General features: G+C 38.1%; 1 protein-coding gene across 1 annotated transcript in view; it reads left to right on the forward strand.

Moving 5' to 3' along the window:
• PTAR1 (protein prenyltransferase alpha subunit repeat containing 1) overlaps window positions 1-19756 on the forward strand; it is a 50995-nt gene extending 31239 nt beyond the window's left edge. Inside the window, exons 5-7 of the mRNA XM_040449389.1 lie at window positions 214-427; window positions 8426-8730; window positions 10664-19756. Coding sequence (XP_040305323.1) covers window positions 214-427; window positions 8426-8730; window positions 10664-11006 — 862 coding nt within the window. The 3' untranslated portion in view covers window positions 11007-19756. The remainder of the gene's footprint in view (window positions 1-213; window positions 428-8425; window positions 8731-10663) is intronic.
• Window positions 19757-20931: the final 1175 nt, after the last annotated feature.

Here is a 20931-nt window from a genome sequence, read left to right on the forward strand (position 1 = left end):
GATCTGAGCTGAAGTCAAACGCTCAACTGACTGAGCCACCCAGGCACCCCAATATATCTTTAAAAACAAATACAACAAAGTAATCCCACTGCCACAAAATTGGGCTCATAGATAGGCATTGCACGAATGGAAATTAAGATCAAAGAAAACTGGCTGTTTTCCTCTCTGATTTATGTTCTTTCCTCGTTCTCATTCCCACATGTACCTTAACAGGCGATGGGTGCTACAACAGCTAATTCAGGAAACCTCCTTGCCTTCCTTTGTGACAAAAGGAAACTTGGGAACAATTCCTGCAGAAAGGACACAGAGACTAATACGAGAAGAGATGGAGGTCTGTGGTGAAGCGGCAGGGAGATACCCAAGCAACTATAATGCCTGGTCCCATCGCATCTGGGTTCTGCAGCATCTGGCCAAGCTAGACGTCAAGGTAAGGCTGTTCCTCCAGTCTCCCTACGCACATTCCCTGTCTGCCCTTTAAATCTTCTGATAGCAATTCCTCCTCAGAGGAACTTTTAAGGAAGAAAGTAGAGGAACTAATGGCCCAGCAGCCTGGGAAGGATCTAGCAGCTGATACCTCCAGGGAAGCCGTGGCAATTCAAAAAGTTTACATTCCTCACCAGTGCAGTTTTTGGCACTCTTCTGGTTAGTACGTTGGTAGAACTGAGACAAGTTTAAGCAGCAAAGAAGACTGAGCATAATGCATTTTGCCCTGAAACAGGAAGAGATTATTAAGCCTTACAGAATTGGACCGGTTCTTTCTTGGTGGTCTTCCGTTCTGCGACTTGATGTGCTGAACCAGCTGGCTGCCTGTTCACCTTCTCTCCTGGGGAGGGAAAAGAAGATCTCACCTGGTGTTCCCAAACTTGGCTGAGTCTGTCAGTCACTTTAGGATTTCTGAGTCTCACCCCAGGCCTACGAAATTGGGGAAAGGACAGGATTTAAGATCAGTATTTTTCATGGGCTCAGGGAGCTTTCTGGATGCAGAGCCGGGTTGGAAGCTGTCATAGCCTAAACCTTTCAGTTTAGAAATGAGGAGATGGAAGTTTCCAGAGAATTTTAATGACTTAGGCTTGGCCACGGTTATATGACTTATTAGTCATCAGACTGAGACCAGCTATCCTTTTGCCCCTTTTGCTCCATCATACATATGACAGCTGCTATCTTTCTTCACTTCTTATGTTTTAGTGCCATAAGAATCTACAGTCCTCCTCTGAAAGCTTCCCAGGCTTGAGACACCTTAAAGGGGTAAAATACCTCGTGTGGTGCTTTGAGATTAATAGAGAAGCATTCTCTAATTTTGCTCACCACCCCCTTCTACATCTCCCTTCTCAGGTTCCTGCTCCCCTCTCTGTATCCTAACCAGAGATTCCTCCAGGATTTTTTTTAAATTCCAAGGGAATTTTAAACCAACAGTTCTGGAAAAGTAACCCCTCCCTTCCTATATTGGCTTTGTGTTTCGGAGGGGGTGTCCCTTAATGTTATTGGAGTAGAAAGAGCACAAAGACAGATTTCATACTGACCTGGCTTCAGATTATTTTGGCCCTACTAGCCCTGTGTGGAAAGTGAGGCTTTAACGTTTCATCTGTGAAATACCAGCTCGACTGCCTTCCTCAGTGGATTGTGAGAATTACTGGAGTTTGTGCATGTGAAGTACTGGGCACCTAATAAAGGCTCACTGAATTTTAGTTCCGTTCTTTGTTCCCCACGGATAGAAAGTTTAGGTGAAACTGGCTACCAGTTTGCTAGATGAACTCTGTAATTTATTCATGAAAAAGTACTGAAACTCTTTCATTCCCAGACGCTGGCCTATATGCTGGGTGTAGCATGATGACAAAGGGAGTGCTCTCAACAAATTGAAAATCTAGTTGAGGAGACAGATACCAGCAATTACGACATGCACGGGGTGTGATGGGAGCCCAGAAACGGCTTCTCATCCAGGCTGGGCTCGTTGGAAACGGCTAAGGCTGTGGCCCCGTCAGGGGTCTGGTGGGGTGTGGGAGATCTGGGTCCTTATGGAGTCTGGTCATCCCAGCTCTACAGCTTGGTAGAGCGTAGGGGGTGGGGAGGGGCACAGGGAGCATTGAAGATAAAGAAAAAGGCAGAGTCCAGGTGAGCCGAGAGGTCTTTGGAAACTTTCCTACCCTTGATGTGGACCTTTTAAAGTGGCATTCCCATAAAGTCAGGAACACAGGGCCAAGGGGAAATTCTTGGTTTCCTGACACTTTTCAGATGTTAAAGATGAGAACTCATGAGCGGTGTGTTGACTCAGCTGCCTGGGTCCAGTCCGAGGCTCACCTGGGCTGTCCACCTGCTGTGCCCTGCCCTTGACCTCGGTGCTCTTCCTGTCACCACTGCTGCCGCAGTGCTCTCTGGGGGCTGGATTTACAAAATCCCCTTTCTGCACTTAGAAACCACTGGGCCCTGCTAGGAGATCATGCCCTACTACGCTTTGTCTATTAGAGGAAGTAATCACAGAGGTATCTCTGGTACCTGTCAATGAGCTGGCATCTTTTTACATAGACAATTGAAAATACTATTTTTTAAAGTGCTGGTATCCAGCATTGATAAGGGTGTGAAAACAAGCATTGTAGAAACAGGTATGATCTTACTGAAGGGTAACATGGCAGCGTTTACAGACTTTACCCAAAAAGAGGCATGTTCCTTTTGATCTAGCACTTCTGCCTAAAGATGTAACGGGAGACGAAGTTCGGTGGTGTCGTGATCAAAGGCTCCACTCGGTGGTCACGCAGACCTAACTTGAATCCTGACTCTGCCACCAAGTTGGCTTGTGGCCCTGGGGGAGTTTCTTGGCCTCACTAACCTTCAGTTTCCTCATCTGTAAAATGGGCATGAGGGTAATCCCTACCTCATCAAGTGTTGTGAATTAAATGGGAGAATCCACATAAAGTGGCTCTCACAAGGGCTCGTACTAAGTGTTGGGTAAACACTGGCTATTATATAAAATATGAACATTTGGTATATAAAAATACTGTTTATCATAGTGAAAAACTAGAACAGTCTAACCCTCCAATAATGACAGATTAGTTACATTGAATTATATCACAAATTGGAATATTTTGTTGGTACTAAAAGTTGTATTTTGGAAGATAATTTAAAGAAAAATGTTCACTATGGGATAAGGATCTAAACTAAATATGAGATGGCCCTAATATAATTTTTAAATATATTATTAGCATTGAATGAGATTTTGAAGTGTTTGGAATACTGCTTGGCATGTTGTAACTGTCAACCTTTATATATATCCTCACACATGATGTTACAGATATATTGCTTTGTGTTTTCTGTTACAAGCATGTATACATTTGCTGCTCAGAAAAAAAAAAAAAAGAATAAAGAATTGTGAACAGTGCTAGGGTGGAATTATGAGATTTTCATTTTCTATTTTCTATTCTGATTGTGTGTTCTAAGTGGATTTAAGTAGATTTTAAAATAGTCTCATTTGTGACTGTGGGGTGAGAGGAAAGATCACGGTTCGCCAGTTTATTACTCCTAGCCAATTGAAAGTTGATACCTTGTGTCACCTGAGAAGGCACATAGGGTCATCTCTGCAAAAAAGATACACAGATGGCCAATAAAGACATGAAAAGATGTTCAACGTCTTAGCCATGAGGGAAAAGCAAATGAAAACCAACTAGCATGGCTAAAATGAAAAACAGCAGTTACAAGTGTTGGCACGGATGTGGAGAAATTGGAGCCCTTATACGTTGCTGGTAGGAATGTTAAATGGTGCAGCCACTGTGGGAAACAGTTTGGCATTTCTCCAAAAAATTCAACCTAGAATTACCATATATGACCCTGCAGTTCCACTGTTAGGTACATATATATACCCCAAAGAATCAAAAACGTGTTCATACCAAAACTTATTACAGCAACGTTTATAACAGCATTATTCATAGTAGCCCCCAAAAGGTAACAACTCAAATGTTCAATAACCGACGAGTAGATAAATGCAATGTGGTGTATCCATCCATACAATGGAATATTATGCGGCCATAAAAAAAGGAACAAAGTCCTGATACATGCCATAACATGGATGAACCTTAAAAACATTGCTGACTGAAAGAAGCCAGATTAGGAAGGCCACATACCCTATAATCCCATTTATATGACATTCAGAATAGGCAGAGCAGATTAGTGGGTGCTAGAGACTGGGGGGAATGGAGATTTAGGGGACTCCTAATAGGAATGGAAGTTGTTATGAAAGTGATGAAAATGTTCTGAAAATTAGACAGCAGTGATGACTGCACAACTCAATATATACTAAGAACCACCAGTTTATTTTTTAACTTCAGAAATTGGTTCTTAAAGTACATTAGAAAGAATAAATCTTCAAGAATAGCTAAGAAATTGTTGAAAAAAATGAAAATGAGGAACAGTGTATACTAGTATCTATCTAAATGTTTATAAAAAGAGAGTAATCTTAGTACTACTCAGTAATTAACACACTAATGGAAAATACAAGGCCCAGAAGCAAATCCCAATACATAATGTGTACAAAATAATGTGTACAAATTTCATTGAAATATGGAATTTCACATAACTGGAAAAAGGATTCTTTGTTCAATCTGTGATGCTGATTAAGATTGACCTTTTAGCAAATACTTGTAAGGTTTTAATATCATATACCAAACTGAACTCTAAATGGAATAAAAACTTACCTGAAAAAAAAAATGGAATTAAAAAAATCAGTTGCAGTAATATAGTAAGAAAGATATTTTTTAAAAAAAGAAATATATTTATAACATAGGGACCTAATACCTTTATAAAGATCTCTTAAAGACTTGTAAGAAAAATTAAGGACTATCACAAATAGTAAATTAGGCAGTTGTAAAAAAAGAGAATTAGGCAAAATAGGCAGTTTGCATAAGAAGACACAGGAAGAAGAAGAGAATAAAATAAGTATCTAGCCTTAATGGTAAAAGGAAATACAAATTAAAATGACATGATTTTCCACTTATTAAATTAGTGAATATTAAAGTACTAGTAAGGAATTTAAGAAATATTTAACATGTTCTTCCAGTAGGAATATAAATTACACAGCCCCTCTGGAGGGCACTTTGACAATATATATGAAGAACTTTAAAAAATGTTTCTCACTGTTCCAGTAAATATACTTCTAGAAATTTCTCCTAAGTAAATAAGTTGTGCACATAGACTTTATATATATATGTGTTCAAAAAAGTGTTAATTATACAAGAGTGGAAACAAAATGAGCGAATGGTTAAATTGTGATAATCTTTAGGATGAAATATCATGCAAAAGTTTAAAATTATAGAGTAATATTTAATGACATGGGTATATGTATATAATTTAGTGGAATGAAATCAGAATAAAAGAGTATCCCAAGTCCGTGTTAAAGATAAACTGCGCACATGCATGCATAGAGAAAAGCTGAAAGACTGGTGATAGGCCAGAATGTTAAGAGTAGTTTTCTCTGGCCAATAAGGTGATGAATGACTCTTTTTGCTTTTTTTTGTATTCTGTATTTTTGAAATGTTCTAGAATGATCATTTTGTATCACTCATAATCAGAAAATAACCAAATGTATTTTTAAAAATTTATAGGGCAGATAGCTTATATATTATATATATATATATATATATATATTTTTTTTTTTTTTGATTTTAATTTTAGGATTGTTACCTGTTATCCTTCTGGGTCATAGCCCTGCTTCTGTGGTTTTCTTGTAGCTATTTATTTACTCATTCATTTTTATAAGGAGTGCTGAAAAAGAATAGTAATATGTAAATTATACCATCTATAGGTCATTGATTCTGTCAGTACCTTACATTTAAGCCATATCTCTATGCAGTGTCTTTAAGATCTTTTTTTTTTTTTTTTTAACATTCATTTCTGAAAGACAGAGACAGGGTGCGAATGGGAAAGGGGAGAGAGAGAGGGAGACACAGAATTTGAAACAGGCTCTAGGCTCCAAGCTGTCAGCACAGAGCCCGATGCAGGGCTCAAACTCATGGACTGCAAGATCATGACCTGAGCCAAAGTCAGCCGTTTAACCGACTGAGCCACCCAGGCGCCCAAGATCACTTTAAAAGTAACGGCTGTCGCTTTAAAAAGTCATTGCTTATATCTCTCAACCTTTTTATTCTAGTAAAAAAAAAAAATGCCCTGAAATTCCTGTTAAAGTTTCTTTTCTAGTTTAGTATGCCTCTTAAATATATCAAGGGAAAAGAACACAGTGAATTTTTCTCCTAAAAAGTCTGTTAAAAATTTTTTTTTTAATTTTTTTAATGGTTTGGTTTTGAGAGAGAGAGCACACACATGCAAGTGGGGGAGGGGCAGAGAGCGAGGGAGACAAAAAATCTGAAGCAGGCTCCAGGCCATCAGCGCAGAGCCCGACATGAGGCTCGAACCCATGAACCGTGAGATTATGACTTGAGCCGAAGTCAGACGCTTAACTGACTGAGCCACCCAGGCCCCCCAAAAAGTCTGAGAAATATCTTTAAAGGAATTAAATTGATACTGTTGAAAATTTTTCATGTCTGTGCTATTTTTTGTCTCAAAATTACAAAAAAAAATTAAAATTTTTGTATATAGAAATATGCAGTAAGAGGGGCGCCTGGGTGGCTCAGTCGGTTAAGCGTCCGACTTCGGCTCAGGTCATGATCTTACGGTCTGTGAGTTCGAGCCCCGCGTCAGGCTCTGTGCTGACAGCTCAGAGCCTGGAGGCTGTTTCAGATTCTGTGTCTCCCTCTCTCTGACCCTCCCCCGTTCATGCTCTGTCTCTCTCTGTCGCAAAAATAAATAAACGTTAAAAAAAATATATGCAGTAAGAAATAATCTAAAGGTTTTTCACATTATGTAAATTCCTTTTAAACATGTTTTGTACTCTTCAATCAATATTAAGAAGCCCTACCAAAGTTAGAAATCTGATGTATTGTAGCCTAAATGTTCTGCAGGTTAATTCTTCAAAAATGTAACAACCTTAAGGTTAGTATGTATTTTTCTAAGGTAGAAGTTTATCTGGTGCTATTTTGTGCACTATTTTAATCAAATGAACAGTCTTGTTTTCCATTTCTCAGAGATTTACCAGTTCTGGAAACAAACTTATTTGGCTTCATATAAACTCTTTAGAACTTAAAGGAGATGTTTAAAACATTTCACGGATATAAATCTACTGTCCTAGCTGGGAGTAATCTTGCCCCTCTGTACTGGTCACTGAATTCATTAAATTGTTCACTTATAAAATACTTAGACATCCACTCTGAGGCTTTGGGTATAGAATGATGGAAACAGCAATTAGGAGTGACTAAATATTTCAAACAACTTTTATAGAGTTTAGTGAGGATGAAAAGATGTACAGTAAGTTCTGTAATATATATAGGAGAACACACAGAAACTGTGGAGGTTCAGAAGAGGGAGAAATTTCTTCTAGGGAAGAAAGGGCATGTGAGAAATGGAGAGGTGATCTTGTTGCAGGAGGAGGAGTTTACCTGGGGCCCTTGACGAGCAGGTGAAGGAGCAGCCTTTTGGCTTTGTGCGGTAGCTGCCATTCACTGCTGAAAAGTCTGTCTGTCTTCTTTAGCTGATCTGAAAATCCTCTGATGGAATGTGGCACGCCTTCAATATGGCTTTCCCTGATCAAAATCCACTTGCGTTTGCTACTTGTACAAGACAGTGACAAATGATTTATTTTTTCATAACTGCTGGCTTTTCTTTTTATCATTCCATTCGAAATTGCTTAGTTTGCAGGATTGATAATACGCAGGTTTTAACAATTCACTGCTGAATTTTGTTTCATCTGCTTAACAAAATCATTTATCATTGATATGAATTGAGTTTGACATGAACAGTGAAAATTATGAGCTCTTGGAAATTCCTATTTTTCATGCATCATGTTTTTTGCACTAAGCCCTTAGAATTAGGTAGTGAACAAAACTGACATGCTCTGTGCCTTCATGGCACTTACACAGTGAAGAACAAATCACTACCTTGAGTTGATTGTTCAATAAATAATAAGTTAAATATTCTAGTGTTGGTTAAATGTTAAAGTTTACCTCAAAGTAACCTCTGAATTTATATTTTCTCTTCAGCATCAGCATTCTTGTAAATAATCACCCTAATGTTCATCATTATTCTAGAATTTGGCTTTTCTGTGGGTGTGCCAATCAGAATGTGATTGATCAAGGTCCAGGGAAAGAATGACAAGTCTTAAGTTCTGTGGTGTATATAAAAAAATCTCTTATTTATCAGGGAAAAGGGGGAAACTAGCCTTTACCGAGCTTCCACTAAGTGACAGCACTGTGTTGGACATTGTATACAAAGTATTGGTAGAAACAATTGTTACCAGAAAAACAAGGAACAAATCAAAGAAATCCAAGGCGTTAATGGAGAAGAAAAGCCTTTGGCTATTCCACTTCTCACTTCCCTTTTTTCTTCCTACAAGATTCTTCTTGATGAACTGTCTTCTACTAAACACTGGGCATCCATGCACGTTTCAGACCACAGTGGATTTCACTACCGCCAGTTTTTGTTAAAGTCTTTGATTAGCCAAACTGTGATAGATGGTTCTGTATTGGAGCAAAACCCTTTGAGAAGTGAGCCAGCTCTGGTTCTTGCAAAAGATGAAGCAGCAGCAGCTTCAACAGAGGAAGCAAGGATAAATCTTCCCCATCTTCTCGAAGAAGAAGTTGAATTCAGCACTGATCTTATTGATTCCTACCCAGGACATGAAACCCTTTGGTGCCACAGGTAAGAGAAGGGAAAAATCTGCTTTCTGCATGAAACCACATGTCTTCCTGAGAGCTGTAGAAGGTCCTACATCGTAGGCCTGCCTTCTGGAGTAAATATGGTAATCTCACTGTGGAGCTTTGCCTGAGTTCAGAGGAGTTTTCGTTACCACATCCTCATGATCTTCAATAAGAAGTTCCTCATGCAGATCTCTGTCTAATGCTTAGATGGTGGCATTCAACCTTGACTGTGCAACAGCTGTGTTACTTCCAAACTGAAAACAAAAGTTTCTAGACTCCCTCCTTGGAGATCCTGATACTTGTAGCACGTGTGGGGTGGAAGGCTGCCATCTAGTCTTCAAAAACACAATGGAAAGAAACTTAGCAGGTACATTCTGATGCAGAGTCGGGTGTAGACCATTGATCAGACTGTTGATTGGACCTTGAGAATAGTTAAGCTTATTGAAGGTCTGCAAATTAACGTTCCTTAAGTAATAAACTCTTGACACTGGTTGGGGTTTTTTTGTTTTTGTTTTTTGGTTTTTTTAAAGTAAGGTGTACTTTGGGAGCAGGGCAGAATTATTAGGAAGGAGTGAAAGAGGATTAGCAACCTCATAACCTGAGTTCTGAGTACATTTGACAGCCAAGTAACTTTCATGTTGGAAGGAAGTCCAGGTATGGGAACCCCCTGATTGGTTCTTTTTTGAAGCATCTCTGTCTCTATAAATGCGGATTCTGCTTCAGGCTATAGGATTCTATTTGTAGACGAAGGACTTGCTGTGCCAAGCAGGAGATAGGCGTTTTACATATTTGTATGTTTTTAAACTTGTTGAGATTTGCCGCCTTTTGAGGAGACATGTTCAGCTGCTCCTCCATGCTAAGTACATTTAGAAGATGGGAGACCATCTATCCTCTTTGGCACCTTCCTAAATTTCTTTTTCTCGTACTAAAGAGACACTCTTACTCCACGTTTTCTAGAGACAAGATAGATACTAACCTCCATGTCATTGGGGTGTTACAGATTTTTTTGTTGCTATTTTATATTTAGGTACATCAGTAGCAAGGTTGAGAAAATTTTTAAATTATATTTGTGTTGAAGAGATAGCTAGATTAACAGAGTAGAAGCTTTGTATAAAAGTTATTTGAAGTTTGGGGTGGGGCATGGGGAAAAGAGACAGTTGGGATGTTATACAGGCCAGTTTTCTACTACTGAGCCATTGCCCTTAGGCACCTTACCTGTCCTTTGAGTTTTATCCTCTATAAAATGGGTAAATTATATGCTCCCTGTCTACTCCAGAATATGCTGGGGAAATGGACAGAATTAACTTTTCAGAGTTTAGAGTTGCTAATATGAATAATGAGATATCCCTGCTGCAGGGATATTTAATGAGACTATAGTTATAGTGACAGATTTCAGGGAAAGTTAAGTTGGTTTTTAGATAATAAGACCTGTTCTTATTAGAGGAAATACTGGATAGAGTCCATGGACTACGCCTCTAGCGGAGCTATTTAATCCCCTTGTTAATTCACTTCTGTTTTAGGATATCAGTGAAGTTAATTTTTGGTTCTGTTTTTTGTTGTTGTTGCTGTTGTTGCTTTTTTTTTTTATATACCAGAGATTGGGCTACGACCTATTTTCTAATTTCCGATTGTAGTTACAAAGAGTAACAATGCCAGGTGATTGCCATCATCTCAGTCGGTGATATTAAAAATCCTTTGGGGGTCGTATTATTTCTCACAGTCCAGTAATCTGGGCTTGTAAGACTCTGGTCTAAATATGCAGAGACTTCAGGGTAACTACTCCGCCTGCCTCCTTCCTCCAGGTAACTCAGGGTTACCACGGGAGCCATGAACTGAGTACAGTATGTTTTAAAATTATCAGCTTGTTTTTTTTCCTAAAAAGCTTGACTTTGTGATATGAGTTTTCTGTATTCTCTCCCCCTCCTCTTTCACAGGCGGCATATTTTCTACCTTCAGCATCACTTACGTGGTAGGTTTCCTCACAGTGTGACCCCATTGTCACCTGCAGACAGCCCTGGGGGAACTTCGAGTGACTTGCACCTCATCCCAGGAGGCCCCCACATGTCTCAGGCCATGGAGGTGGATGGGCTGAATGACTCTAGCAAGCAAGGCTATTCCCAGGAAACCAAACGCCTGAAGCGGACCCCAGCTCCAGACTCTCGGGGCCTGGAGATGGAGCATAGGTTCATCGATCAAGTATTGTCCACCTGCCGGAACGTAGAGCAGGCCAGGTTTGCCAGTGCCTACCGGAAGTGGCTGGTTACGCTGAGTCCGTGAGAGAGGTGGATTAGTCCTGCAAGGTCACCCTTTCAGTGCAATATTGCTTTCCTTTCTTACATAGTCGCATGAATTGTTTGCTGGTATGTGTTCTTCATCTTTAGGTTAAAAGTCCATAGTAAATCTTTTATTTATTTTGTTAAGAACTGGCATTCCTTTGGGGATAAAATAACTGTGTAGTTTCTTCCTGCTAAACAGTGAGTCTTAATTTTTTTCTTCTTTTCATCCTTTATATTTCTATACATGAAGCTTCTTCTCATTTGGTTCTCCTAATCGGTTAACAGACACATCTACCCACCTCAGTGCAGTCGCTTGCTGTATAGGCTAGTTTTTTTCAATTAAAATTTTAAGTTGTAGTTCAGCCTTAGAATAGTACAAGCTCAAAATTACTCCATCTGATTACTGCTTTGAGAATCAAATGGCCAGATAGATGGGATTTGCAAAAATATAAATCATGTCTCTTTCTCGACTCAAGTTATCGACCAGTGTAACCAAAGTCAGAAGTATTGGAATTTATATAAAAAACATGCTTCCAATGTGTAATCCATTTTAAAGTGGTTATTTTAAAAGAAAAACTAATTTTAAGAGTTTATGTAATTGCAGTACTGGGAATTATTTTTATTACTAGTTTTGATAGATTCTTTTTACCTCAAATTTGGTATGGGCCAAAAACACTCCCATTAGCCCTTATATAAATCTTTTTTTTTTTTAACCTGGAATGCCATTTTCAATTATTACTACTTGTTTTCCTTTTAAATTCACCATGAAAAGTGAAATATGCATGGAAATGTATCCATAAACAATCTTCCTTTGTAAAAATTTAAGTTCTTGAGGATACACTTAAACCACACCATTTTTATGAAGTGGTTATTACAGATTTGCTGGCAAAAGCCAGGGGAAAGAATAGATTTTGAAGGTTAGGTCTTCAATCTTTATTTTAAAAAATAAAACAACTTAAAGACTTTGATACTAAACTTATCAGGGATGAGGTACCAAAGTAGCCACCGAACAGCTGTATCTTATTTCTCAGTAATAAGGGCTGGGTTCTTCAGGTCTGTGGGAAAAGGGCCGGCTAATGTTTACTTTCTGAATACGTTTCCCCCCTTTGTAAATGGTCTGTGTTTGTTCTTTCCCTTCCACTTATCTCTTCTTCATTCTCCCAGTCCCTTCCATATTTTTTGACACTTTCACTTTCGTATGTTTTTCCTTACTTGTCTAATTTTAAGGATGTGTTCTGAAGACATTCTCCGTCCTCTTTCCACCGAATCTCATACCCCATTAAACACACAGACACACACAATATTCACAGGAACTGCCCTTTCAAAGGTCCCCTAATGATGGAAACCGCCTGTTGTCCTGTGTGTGTGTGTAGGATGCCACACTGCAGAAGTAAGTGACCGCCGTGCTTTGCTTGTTTTTTTTACTTGCTAGGTCACCTTTAGGGTGAGGGGACAGATGTAAAGGCAGACTTCTCCTAGTATATATTATGGAAGCCTTGGGCTTGAGCGAGGCACACTGCCTTAAGCTTAGGAAAAGAGCAAGTTCTTTATTTGTGCATCATGATTTTGTTGAGTAGCAAACTGTCAGGGGAGACTTGAGAATACCAGAAAAACTGTCCAGCCTGGCCCTTGTAGACAGAATCTGCTTTTCTCTCTTGGGGCAAAATTTCATAGTATTTAGGTAAGAAAATAATTGCCATTATGAACATAATCCCATGGCCCTTTGTCTACAAATACCTCAAGGTCTACCTAGACCTCTGTGGATAAAACCATTAGTTGATGATTTTCTCTACCTGCAGGGGATAGTGGGGAGACTACACAGAGATGACAGGAGAGATTCAGCCCATTCCACTGGATACATGTTGTCAGATCCTGGCCTCACTCAGTATTCCCTTCCAAGCATCATTTTCAGTATCCCAAGTAATAGGGCTTCCTCTGCTTTGATGTGAGAGTGTCAGGACAGGAGTATAGACAGTCCCCTGTGAACCAGCGGCTCCGCGCCTTTTTTTACCCTCCATACGGTGCCCTGCCCACCTTTGACGTTATCTGCCTTCATGTGTTTTAAGGCCCTTCATACACCCTCTTATGAAGCCATGCAGTCCTTTACGATATCTCGGTCTCTTCTTCCTAATAAAGTTTTGAGTAGGCAGTAAAAACACAAACATCTGAAGGATACTTAGCGTTTGTGACTTTTGTGTGCTACTTAATTTCTAACGTTCGCATTTTTCAAGTGCTGATTCACAGAAAAACCTAGCATTGCCCCATATGGTTGTGTTTTTTTCCTAAATGGTTGACATCTAAACTCATTAGCCGTAGCATGGTAGTATCTCTTTGAGTGAATAAGTTCATGCTGTGGAAAGGATGTATCTTTTCAGGGACTTGTTAGTGTTTACCTTTTTTTCTATAAATATCCTTGTTGAAAGAAAAAGATAGTTTAGATTGATTGACACATTTCATCAAACTTTCATTAGGAGAATAGTTGGCCATCATACTGTCCTGTGGATCAAGAATACTACTGACAAGCCAAAAGCAATAAGATCTGTAAATACCTCCACACCACCTTCCTCCCCGGCCCCACCTTTTTTTTAAGTATACCTGTTTTGGTAATTTGGTGTTCCCAGATTCTACTGTGTGCCTTGCACATGGCGAGGACTTATCAAATGTTTATCAAATTAATAAATGATTCACTGAAAAAGGGAAAGATTGATCATGAGTAATGGATAAAATGAGTTATGATTGAGAAATTGATAAGTTAGAGCAATGGATTGTGAATGAATGATACATTCTAGCCTCATGATACTACAGGTGAGCTGTTACATATAGAATAAGTTAATTTAGATGATTCTTCTTCATTTAACGACCTTGTTTAAGCTGTTAAATCCCAGCCAAGAAATGCAGCTCTATGATTATGAATTAACTGTACTTTAATATATATTAAAAATTCATAGAACAAAGCTCGTTTGCATTAAGAACACCACTTTCTGTTCATTTATGGTATTGGAGGACAGATCTTGGCAACAGAGCCAGAGACTCTTTGGGGCATTTGAAGGAATTCTTTGATTTCAAAGACTTGTTGATTTGTATTTGTGCAAGGATAGTCATTTTATGCTTCTCCTTTTCTCCTCCCCAGCTTGAACTATAGACCTTTTAGGTATTTCTTAAACCTGTGTGAGTCATTTTCTTTTTCTCTTATTAGGTTTAAGGATTAGATACCTGTTAATGACCCCTTTTTCTTTTCCAGGTTTTAGCATTTTTGTTACGTCTTTGGAAACTCTGGGCCCAGACTCTCAGTCATATCCCTTATTCCTATGGTACGGTTCTGATTAAAGGCTTCATTATTAATAGGATTAAATGTACACATGTTGTCACTAAAAGCCATTTAAATCTTCAGATAAGGGCTTATGTGACACAAGATATGAAAACAAAAGTTCCTTGACTTTTACGTGGCAGTTTGTAGGAAAGCATTTATGGTGGTAGACTGTGTGATTTAGATGAATTCAGGTCGTCATGTGAATTTATGCTTGTTATATAAAGAGAACTTTTAATATTGTTGAGAACAAGTTACCATTAGTAATTTTCTGTAGCACAAGATAGTATTTGACATGGGCTAAATATTAATTTAGGAGTACAGCTGTCACTTACTATACAACAGTCTAATCCGTATCTTAGTCCCTCTTAATTACAGAAGATACTCAAGGTTTAGTTATAAAAGGAAATAACATATATTCTTTGCAGAAAGCTTTTGTAAGCTTACAGTTATTTTGTTACTAGTAAATCAAATTTTAGACCTTTCAGATATTTAAAATATGGTACGGAATTCGAACAGCGCCATTAAAAACTTTTGACTTCTGAGTGAACTTCTCCAGGAGAACGGTGCAGCCCCTGGCACTTTGCATGCTGCCGCCTCCCCATGCCTAGATGCACCCTTACTGTGCTCCTGTGTACTGGAGAAGTCTGGAGGCACAGCAAGGTGGAGACGTGCCCTGGCATGCAGGCAGCGAGCAGGAAAGAAAATCAGCCCTGAAAATCCTACTTGTCACACAGTGTCTTTGAAACAATAGCTATATATACCTTGTTAATTTGAGTGCCTTTCTTATTTCTGGAGGGAGCAAGATTAATGTTTAGGGAGAAAACAAAGGACAGAATTTTTATCAAACAGTTGATTGTAACTCATTTTATTTATTCCAGTTGCTAGACACGGTCCCGTGGAGTTTTTTTATCCATTCATGACATACTGATATGAGCAGGTAGGATGCTTTGGTTTGTATTTCTTAGTTAGCATTTTTAAGCGCCCTGCCAAGAAGAATTAGTTCTTTCCCTGTGACAACTAACTTTTTGGGGATTGGAGGTATTTAGAGGACAGCGTGTGCATAATTACAGGTTAGTCCGAAACGTGTGCGGCCCATGTTCAAGGGAAACAGTGGCACTGTGCCTGAAAAGAAAGGCTGTATGATTGTCATAAATGAATCCTTTGCCTCACTTTAAGGGTTTTAAGAATTCCCTCCCAAATTCTGTGTTGGAGGAAAAGAAGTAAATAGATGAAATTTAAAATATGGCATTTTATGTATTTGGTTACAGGAGAGGGGAGGGATAGAGAGTCCATATTTCAAGATTGCAGATAACTTTTAATTGTAATTTCATAAAAATATACAGCTAAAGATTCCAAAGTGCTTTTCAGAGGACTATTGAATAATATATTCCTAAATGGCAGCAATATGTCATAGTTCATAGTGGAGACAGAAAACCATTGTGTCAGTTGTAGAGGTGTGTGTGTGTGTGTGTGTGTGTGTGTGTGTGTGTGCGCGCGCGCGCGCTTGCATTGCAGGAGGCACCTCTGGCTCTCAACCTGGACATCTGTATTCTCGTTAGGTTATGTTAAGACTGTAAAACCAAACTCTGTGCTAAAAAAAAAAAAATAGGAGTAGCTTAGTCTGCTGATGAACCTTTGTGCTTCCAAGAATATTAGCTCTTATAGGTTGTGCTTTTTGGACAATAATATGGTCCACAAGGCTGACCCTGGCATTCTTTTATTAATCTGTTATTCCTCAGGGTGTAGAAGATTTAGTAAATTTAGGACAAAATTTTATATTCAGTGGCAAAAAAGAAAAGGCAAAAATATGCTAAATATATTACTAGCTCTTAAAACTTTAGTATAGATAGTATTTTTTATAAACCCCTACCAGTGCAGTAGCTCATAGACGCTCTGTGCCTGCCTCACTCTTCACCTCGCTGCTTCAGTCCCTACGGCTCTATTATGAATGTTCTCTTAACGTCTTCTGCGGAAACAGTTTCTGTAATGTATTGTTTTCCACGTTGGGCAGAGGTGGGGGTGTTTCAGTTGACATCATTTTGTTTCTGGAAATCCTGTTCAGGAAATGATTACCGTTCGTTTTCAAACTGACAACTGTTTTGCCTCCTAAAACCTCACTTTCCCTGAAAGAGTGTTCTGTGTGCAGACCCCGTATGTGTTCAGTACATTGCATGATGCCTCACGCCTTGTAGGAATCCAACGGGGCGCAATCGTTAAAGGCTAGAAAGTGAAAACTAGCCTCCCTCTGTCTCGGCACCATTGCCCACATGCGTGGCTTCAGGAGAAATCCAGTATTGTGCGGAAGGTACATAATTAGCTTCAAACCATGCAAGGCAAGATACACAGCTGCATCACATTGTAAGTGAAATTTTGATACTTTTAAGGCATATATATGTGTGTGTTCACATATATGTATGTATATATGTTTAAACGAGATTTGGAACTTGAATTTATATAGTGATTTTACAGAGAATTTTATTTAAAGGGTTTTTATTTTCATATTTGCTTAAAGTGCTCCTATTTAAAAGCAGTTTTCTTTATTAAACCAGCCCCCTCAAGCAAAGTTGGAAACCTAACACAAGTGCCATTTGCCTGAATTAACCAGATATTTGTGTAAAATGTTTATTTTTGTCTTTGGATGCTTATGCACCATGACATTCTGGCTTTTCTTCATACCTTTAGGGAATCAGCCTTAATTTTATGTATGGCCATCACTTTCCTCAAAGTACTATGCAGCTTACTTCAAATGTTTATTTATCTTTATAAAGTGATCAGTAATACATATTGAGATTTTTTTTCATGTCCTGGGGTGAACAGTTTCACACGTTCAGATAGTGACTCATAAAGCATTTTGTCAGAAGTGCTCAAATATTATCTTCCCTCACCAGTGTCATCTTGCATTTGAAGCAGGTACTTTTTCTTAGTGGTTAAAGAATGAGTGTAGACTGAGTGCAGTCATAGTAGGTGCTCAATAAATATTTAGTCAGTTATTGATCTCATGGCAAATTAACAGCTTTCGGAGAGGAAACTTGTTATCTTTTCACGGAGGAGCATATTTTTAAAGCAATATATGTTTGAAACTGAAAAAATTACATCATTTGGCATCAATTACTAGGCTTATTTAGGCTGGAGTTAGTAACATGCAATAAACGTACTGTTTGTGTAGAACACGGTCTGAAGATAGGAGATGGGGAAAGTTTAAGCAGCATCTTTTTGTGCAAGGCACATTAATAAATGTGATTAAATGTCTTAATAGGCTGCCAAACTCAAGAGAGAGAGAGAATTACTGTAGACGCCTACAGTCGGTTTCTCTGTTGGTGTACCTGGTGTTACCTGGCTTAGGTTCTATTTATTTCTTCTTAAAACTTGGTTGCTTTCCAGTGTCTTCAAAGTGGTAATGGTAAAATACAGAATTATATTAAATAACTTCTCCTTGTTTTCTCAGAACATCTTTAATATGAGGGAGAAATTTTTATGAAAGATACAGTAGTTTCAGAATCTGCTCATTTGTGACTTTCAGAGCATCTTTGACAGAGCTTACTCAGTGTAAACAGATTTAAACAGTTGAAAAACAAACATTCCAGCCTGAGCTGTGAGGAACAGAGTGTGTAATATAAGTGTAATTAGGCATCGCCTCCTGGCGAGGTTCTTGATGCATGACTGTGATGCTGGCCTCTGACTGACTGTGGTGACCGCTCAGTATTATATTTTGGTGGTGTTCCTGGGAGAATAATGAAATGTGTGCTAGATTAATTTGTATTTGAGATGGACACAATAAAAGATGATGTGGTATCAATATGCCAGGGATTTATACACACTATTACTGAAATTTTTTTAAAAAAGAAGAGGGGAAGAAAATGACAAAAGGTCAGTGATATTTTTTAATAGCCTCTAAGAAAGTTTTTTTTTTTTTTTTTTTTTAAGTCCAAGTCTCTTAGACACTAAGCAGTTGCTAACCTTATTTAACACTGTGGGACTTTAAGGGATAGTTCTCAGATACTGTCTGCTGTTAGAATTGACGATGTGTGTGAATTTTACATTGCTTGCAGATTTTCCAAAAAATGGAGTATTTAAGTTGCAGTTTAATGGTTTTTAAAGATTTTCTTGTAGGTCGTGGTTCAGTGGACAAGTTACATATATGATCTGTGGTGCAAGGTCAGATCCTGGGCATTAAAGATAAGTTTGGCTACCTTAATTTTACTGAAGATACTAATTGTTTCCCTCTGATTGCACTGTTATTTTTTTTTTTAACTATTTTCCTCTGTGTTCCAGTCTGCATTGAAGTTCCTTTAGCTCTCACAATACATAGTAATTGACATTTCTCAAGGATTAAATATTTTGTGAATTCTTTTTACACTTAAAATGTGTATCTTGCAGAGGGATAAAAATTAATTTTGCAGTAAAGTATGTGCAGAGTGTGCTTACAGTGTCCTGGGAGTTCGTACTCCAGATTACTTAAAGTAGGATGGCTAAATTCTAAGGCTAATAAGTGACTGTAGACTATCTGTATGAGCACTGTCCAGTAGGAAGAAATGGGAGCCACATATGTAATTTTTAATTTTCTAGCAGGCACATTAAAAAAGAAACCCATGACATTAACTTAACTATTTTAATTAACCCAATATATTAAAAATATTTCACTATGTAATCAGTATACAAAATTATGGAGATAGTTTGCTTCCCCCCCCCACCCCCCATAGTAAGTTTCTAAAATTCATTGTGTATTTTGCACTCACAGTGCCTGTCAGTTCTGACTGGATACTTTGTAAGTGCTCAAATAGCCATGTGTGGCTAAGGGCTGCTATATCGGACCGTGCAGGTTCATAGGGTACAAAATTTGACTTTATTTTAAATTGGGGAGATGGTGAGGTAGGCATGAAATTATGGTACTTTAAAAATTAGTATACTTAGAAAAGTATCTAATACAATTATCCACATTGTCTACATTTTAAATTTGCTGTAGAAGTAGCTCAATCTGTTCCAATTTGCCAAGCATTATCTAAGGAGGAAGAAATTCCATGCCATGTAAAATACCATGATATGCTCATTATAACAACACATTATTAACACATTTTTCAATGTGTTCACTAAATTCAGTCCTGTCTCTTCAAAATAATAGCTTAAATTGCATGTTAATTGTGTATCTGTACTTGTTTTGTTTTTATATTATTCTTATAATAATGTGTATTAACAAACAGCCCTAGGATTCTAATCTTCCTATGCATCTGTCTTCCAGTACTTACTGGTACACTTATTAAGTTGTTACAAGTGGCAGAAAAGTAGAATGAACCATCGTTTTTTTTTTTTTCATTGTTTTTATCATGTGATCATGTACCAAGCCAGCTATAAATTATTGTATTTCTGTAGAATATGAAAAATAGTGTTTATGTCTTAACTTTGCTAAATGTTTGCAATTTCTAAGTAAACTTTTCATCTCCTAAGATGAGTGAAAGTGTGCGTTTATTTTTGCTTGTTTTGGTGGTGGTGTTTTATATTTTTTAATTTTTAATGTTTATTTTTGAGAGAGAGACAATGCGAGCAGGGGAGAGGCAGAGAGAGAGGGAGACACAGAATCTGAAGCAGGCTCCAGGCTCTGAGCTGTCAGCACAGAGCCCGATGAGGGGCTCTAACTCACAAACCATAAGGTCATGACCTGAGCCAATGTCAGAAGCCTAACCGACCGAGCCACTCAGGGGCCCCAGCTCGTTTTGGTGTTTTAAACTCCACTCCATTCTGCCAAGCAGTCCTGTTTAATTGCTGTGCTGGTGGTAATGGGATGGATGTGTGAGCTGTTGTCTAAGTGAAACCAACTGATTTGATTACTTACGCTTGTAGAAGGAATTAAAAATGTCATTTGTGTCTAGGACATTAAAAAAATATCGAAAACAAATTAGAGAAACTGTCACACTTGTCTTTAGAGTGCATTAACAATGACTAATTGACTTATGAAAGTCATTATAACTAGATATGCTTTTTCTCATACATTTTAAATGAAGGCATAGAGCAGAGAATTACTTGATTATTTCAGGGTTCTATCCCATGTTTTCTTAACCTGGAACCTTACTTCCATATATTTTAAGCTGGACACAGCATTTACAGTTATTTAAATGGCTTTAATACCTAAGTATACTCTGAAAAGTATTGATGACGTGGATACTTTTTTTACTCAGATTTTAAATACTCAAAAAGTTGTTTTGTGGGAAAAGCCTTTGCTGCCTTGTCCCATGACTCTTTAGGATTACATTTTAAATAACGCACTATTACCTATGCCTATTTTTGGTAGGAAACAAGGTACAGAATTTATTTGCATCATGCCAAAGTACCACAAACAATGTTTTCGCTTTGATATGCTAAGGAAGGGAACTAGCTTGCTAAAGACAGCGTTGGTTTGAGTTAGTAGGCAGATTATATAAGAAGTGTGACAACAATTTATATTAGCAAAGTGCGTCCCTGGGAAATTGCTTTACCTAATAGGATGCTTCTTGAAATGAAAGATTAACAGTAAAAACAGAGGCAGGATGATACAGTAGCTAATTAAAATTTTTAAATGTGATAAGCCGTTCATCATTTGTATATATTTAGCACTTTCCTCATGTTGCAACCTCAAATTTTTGCT

This window comes from Herpailurus yagouaroundi, unplaced genomic scaffold, assembly GCF_014898765.1.
Source record: "Herpailurus yagouaroundi ecotype Mexico unplaced genomic scaffold, PumYag 199, whole genome shotgun sequence".
Taxonomy (NCBI): Eukaryota; Metazoa; Chordata; class Mammalia; order Carnivora; family Felidae; genus Herpailurus; species Herpailurus yagouaroundi.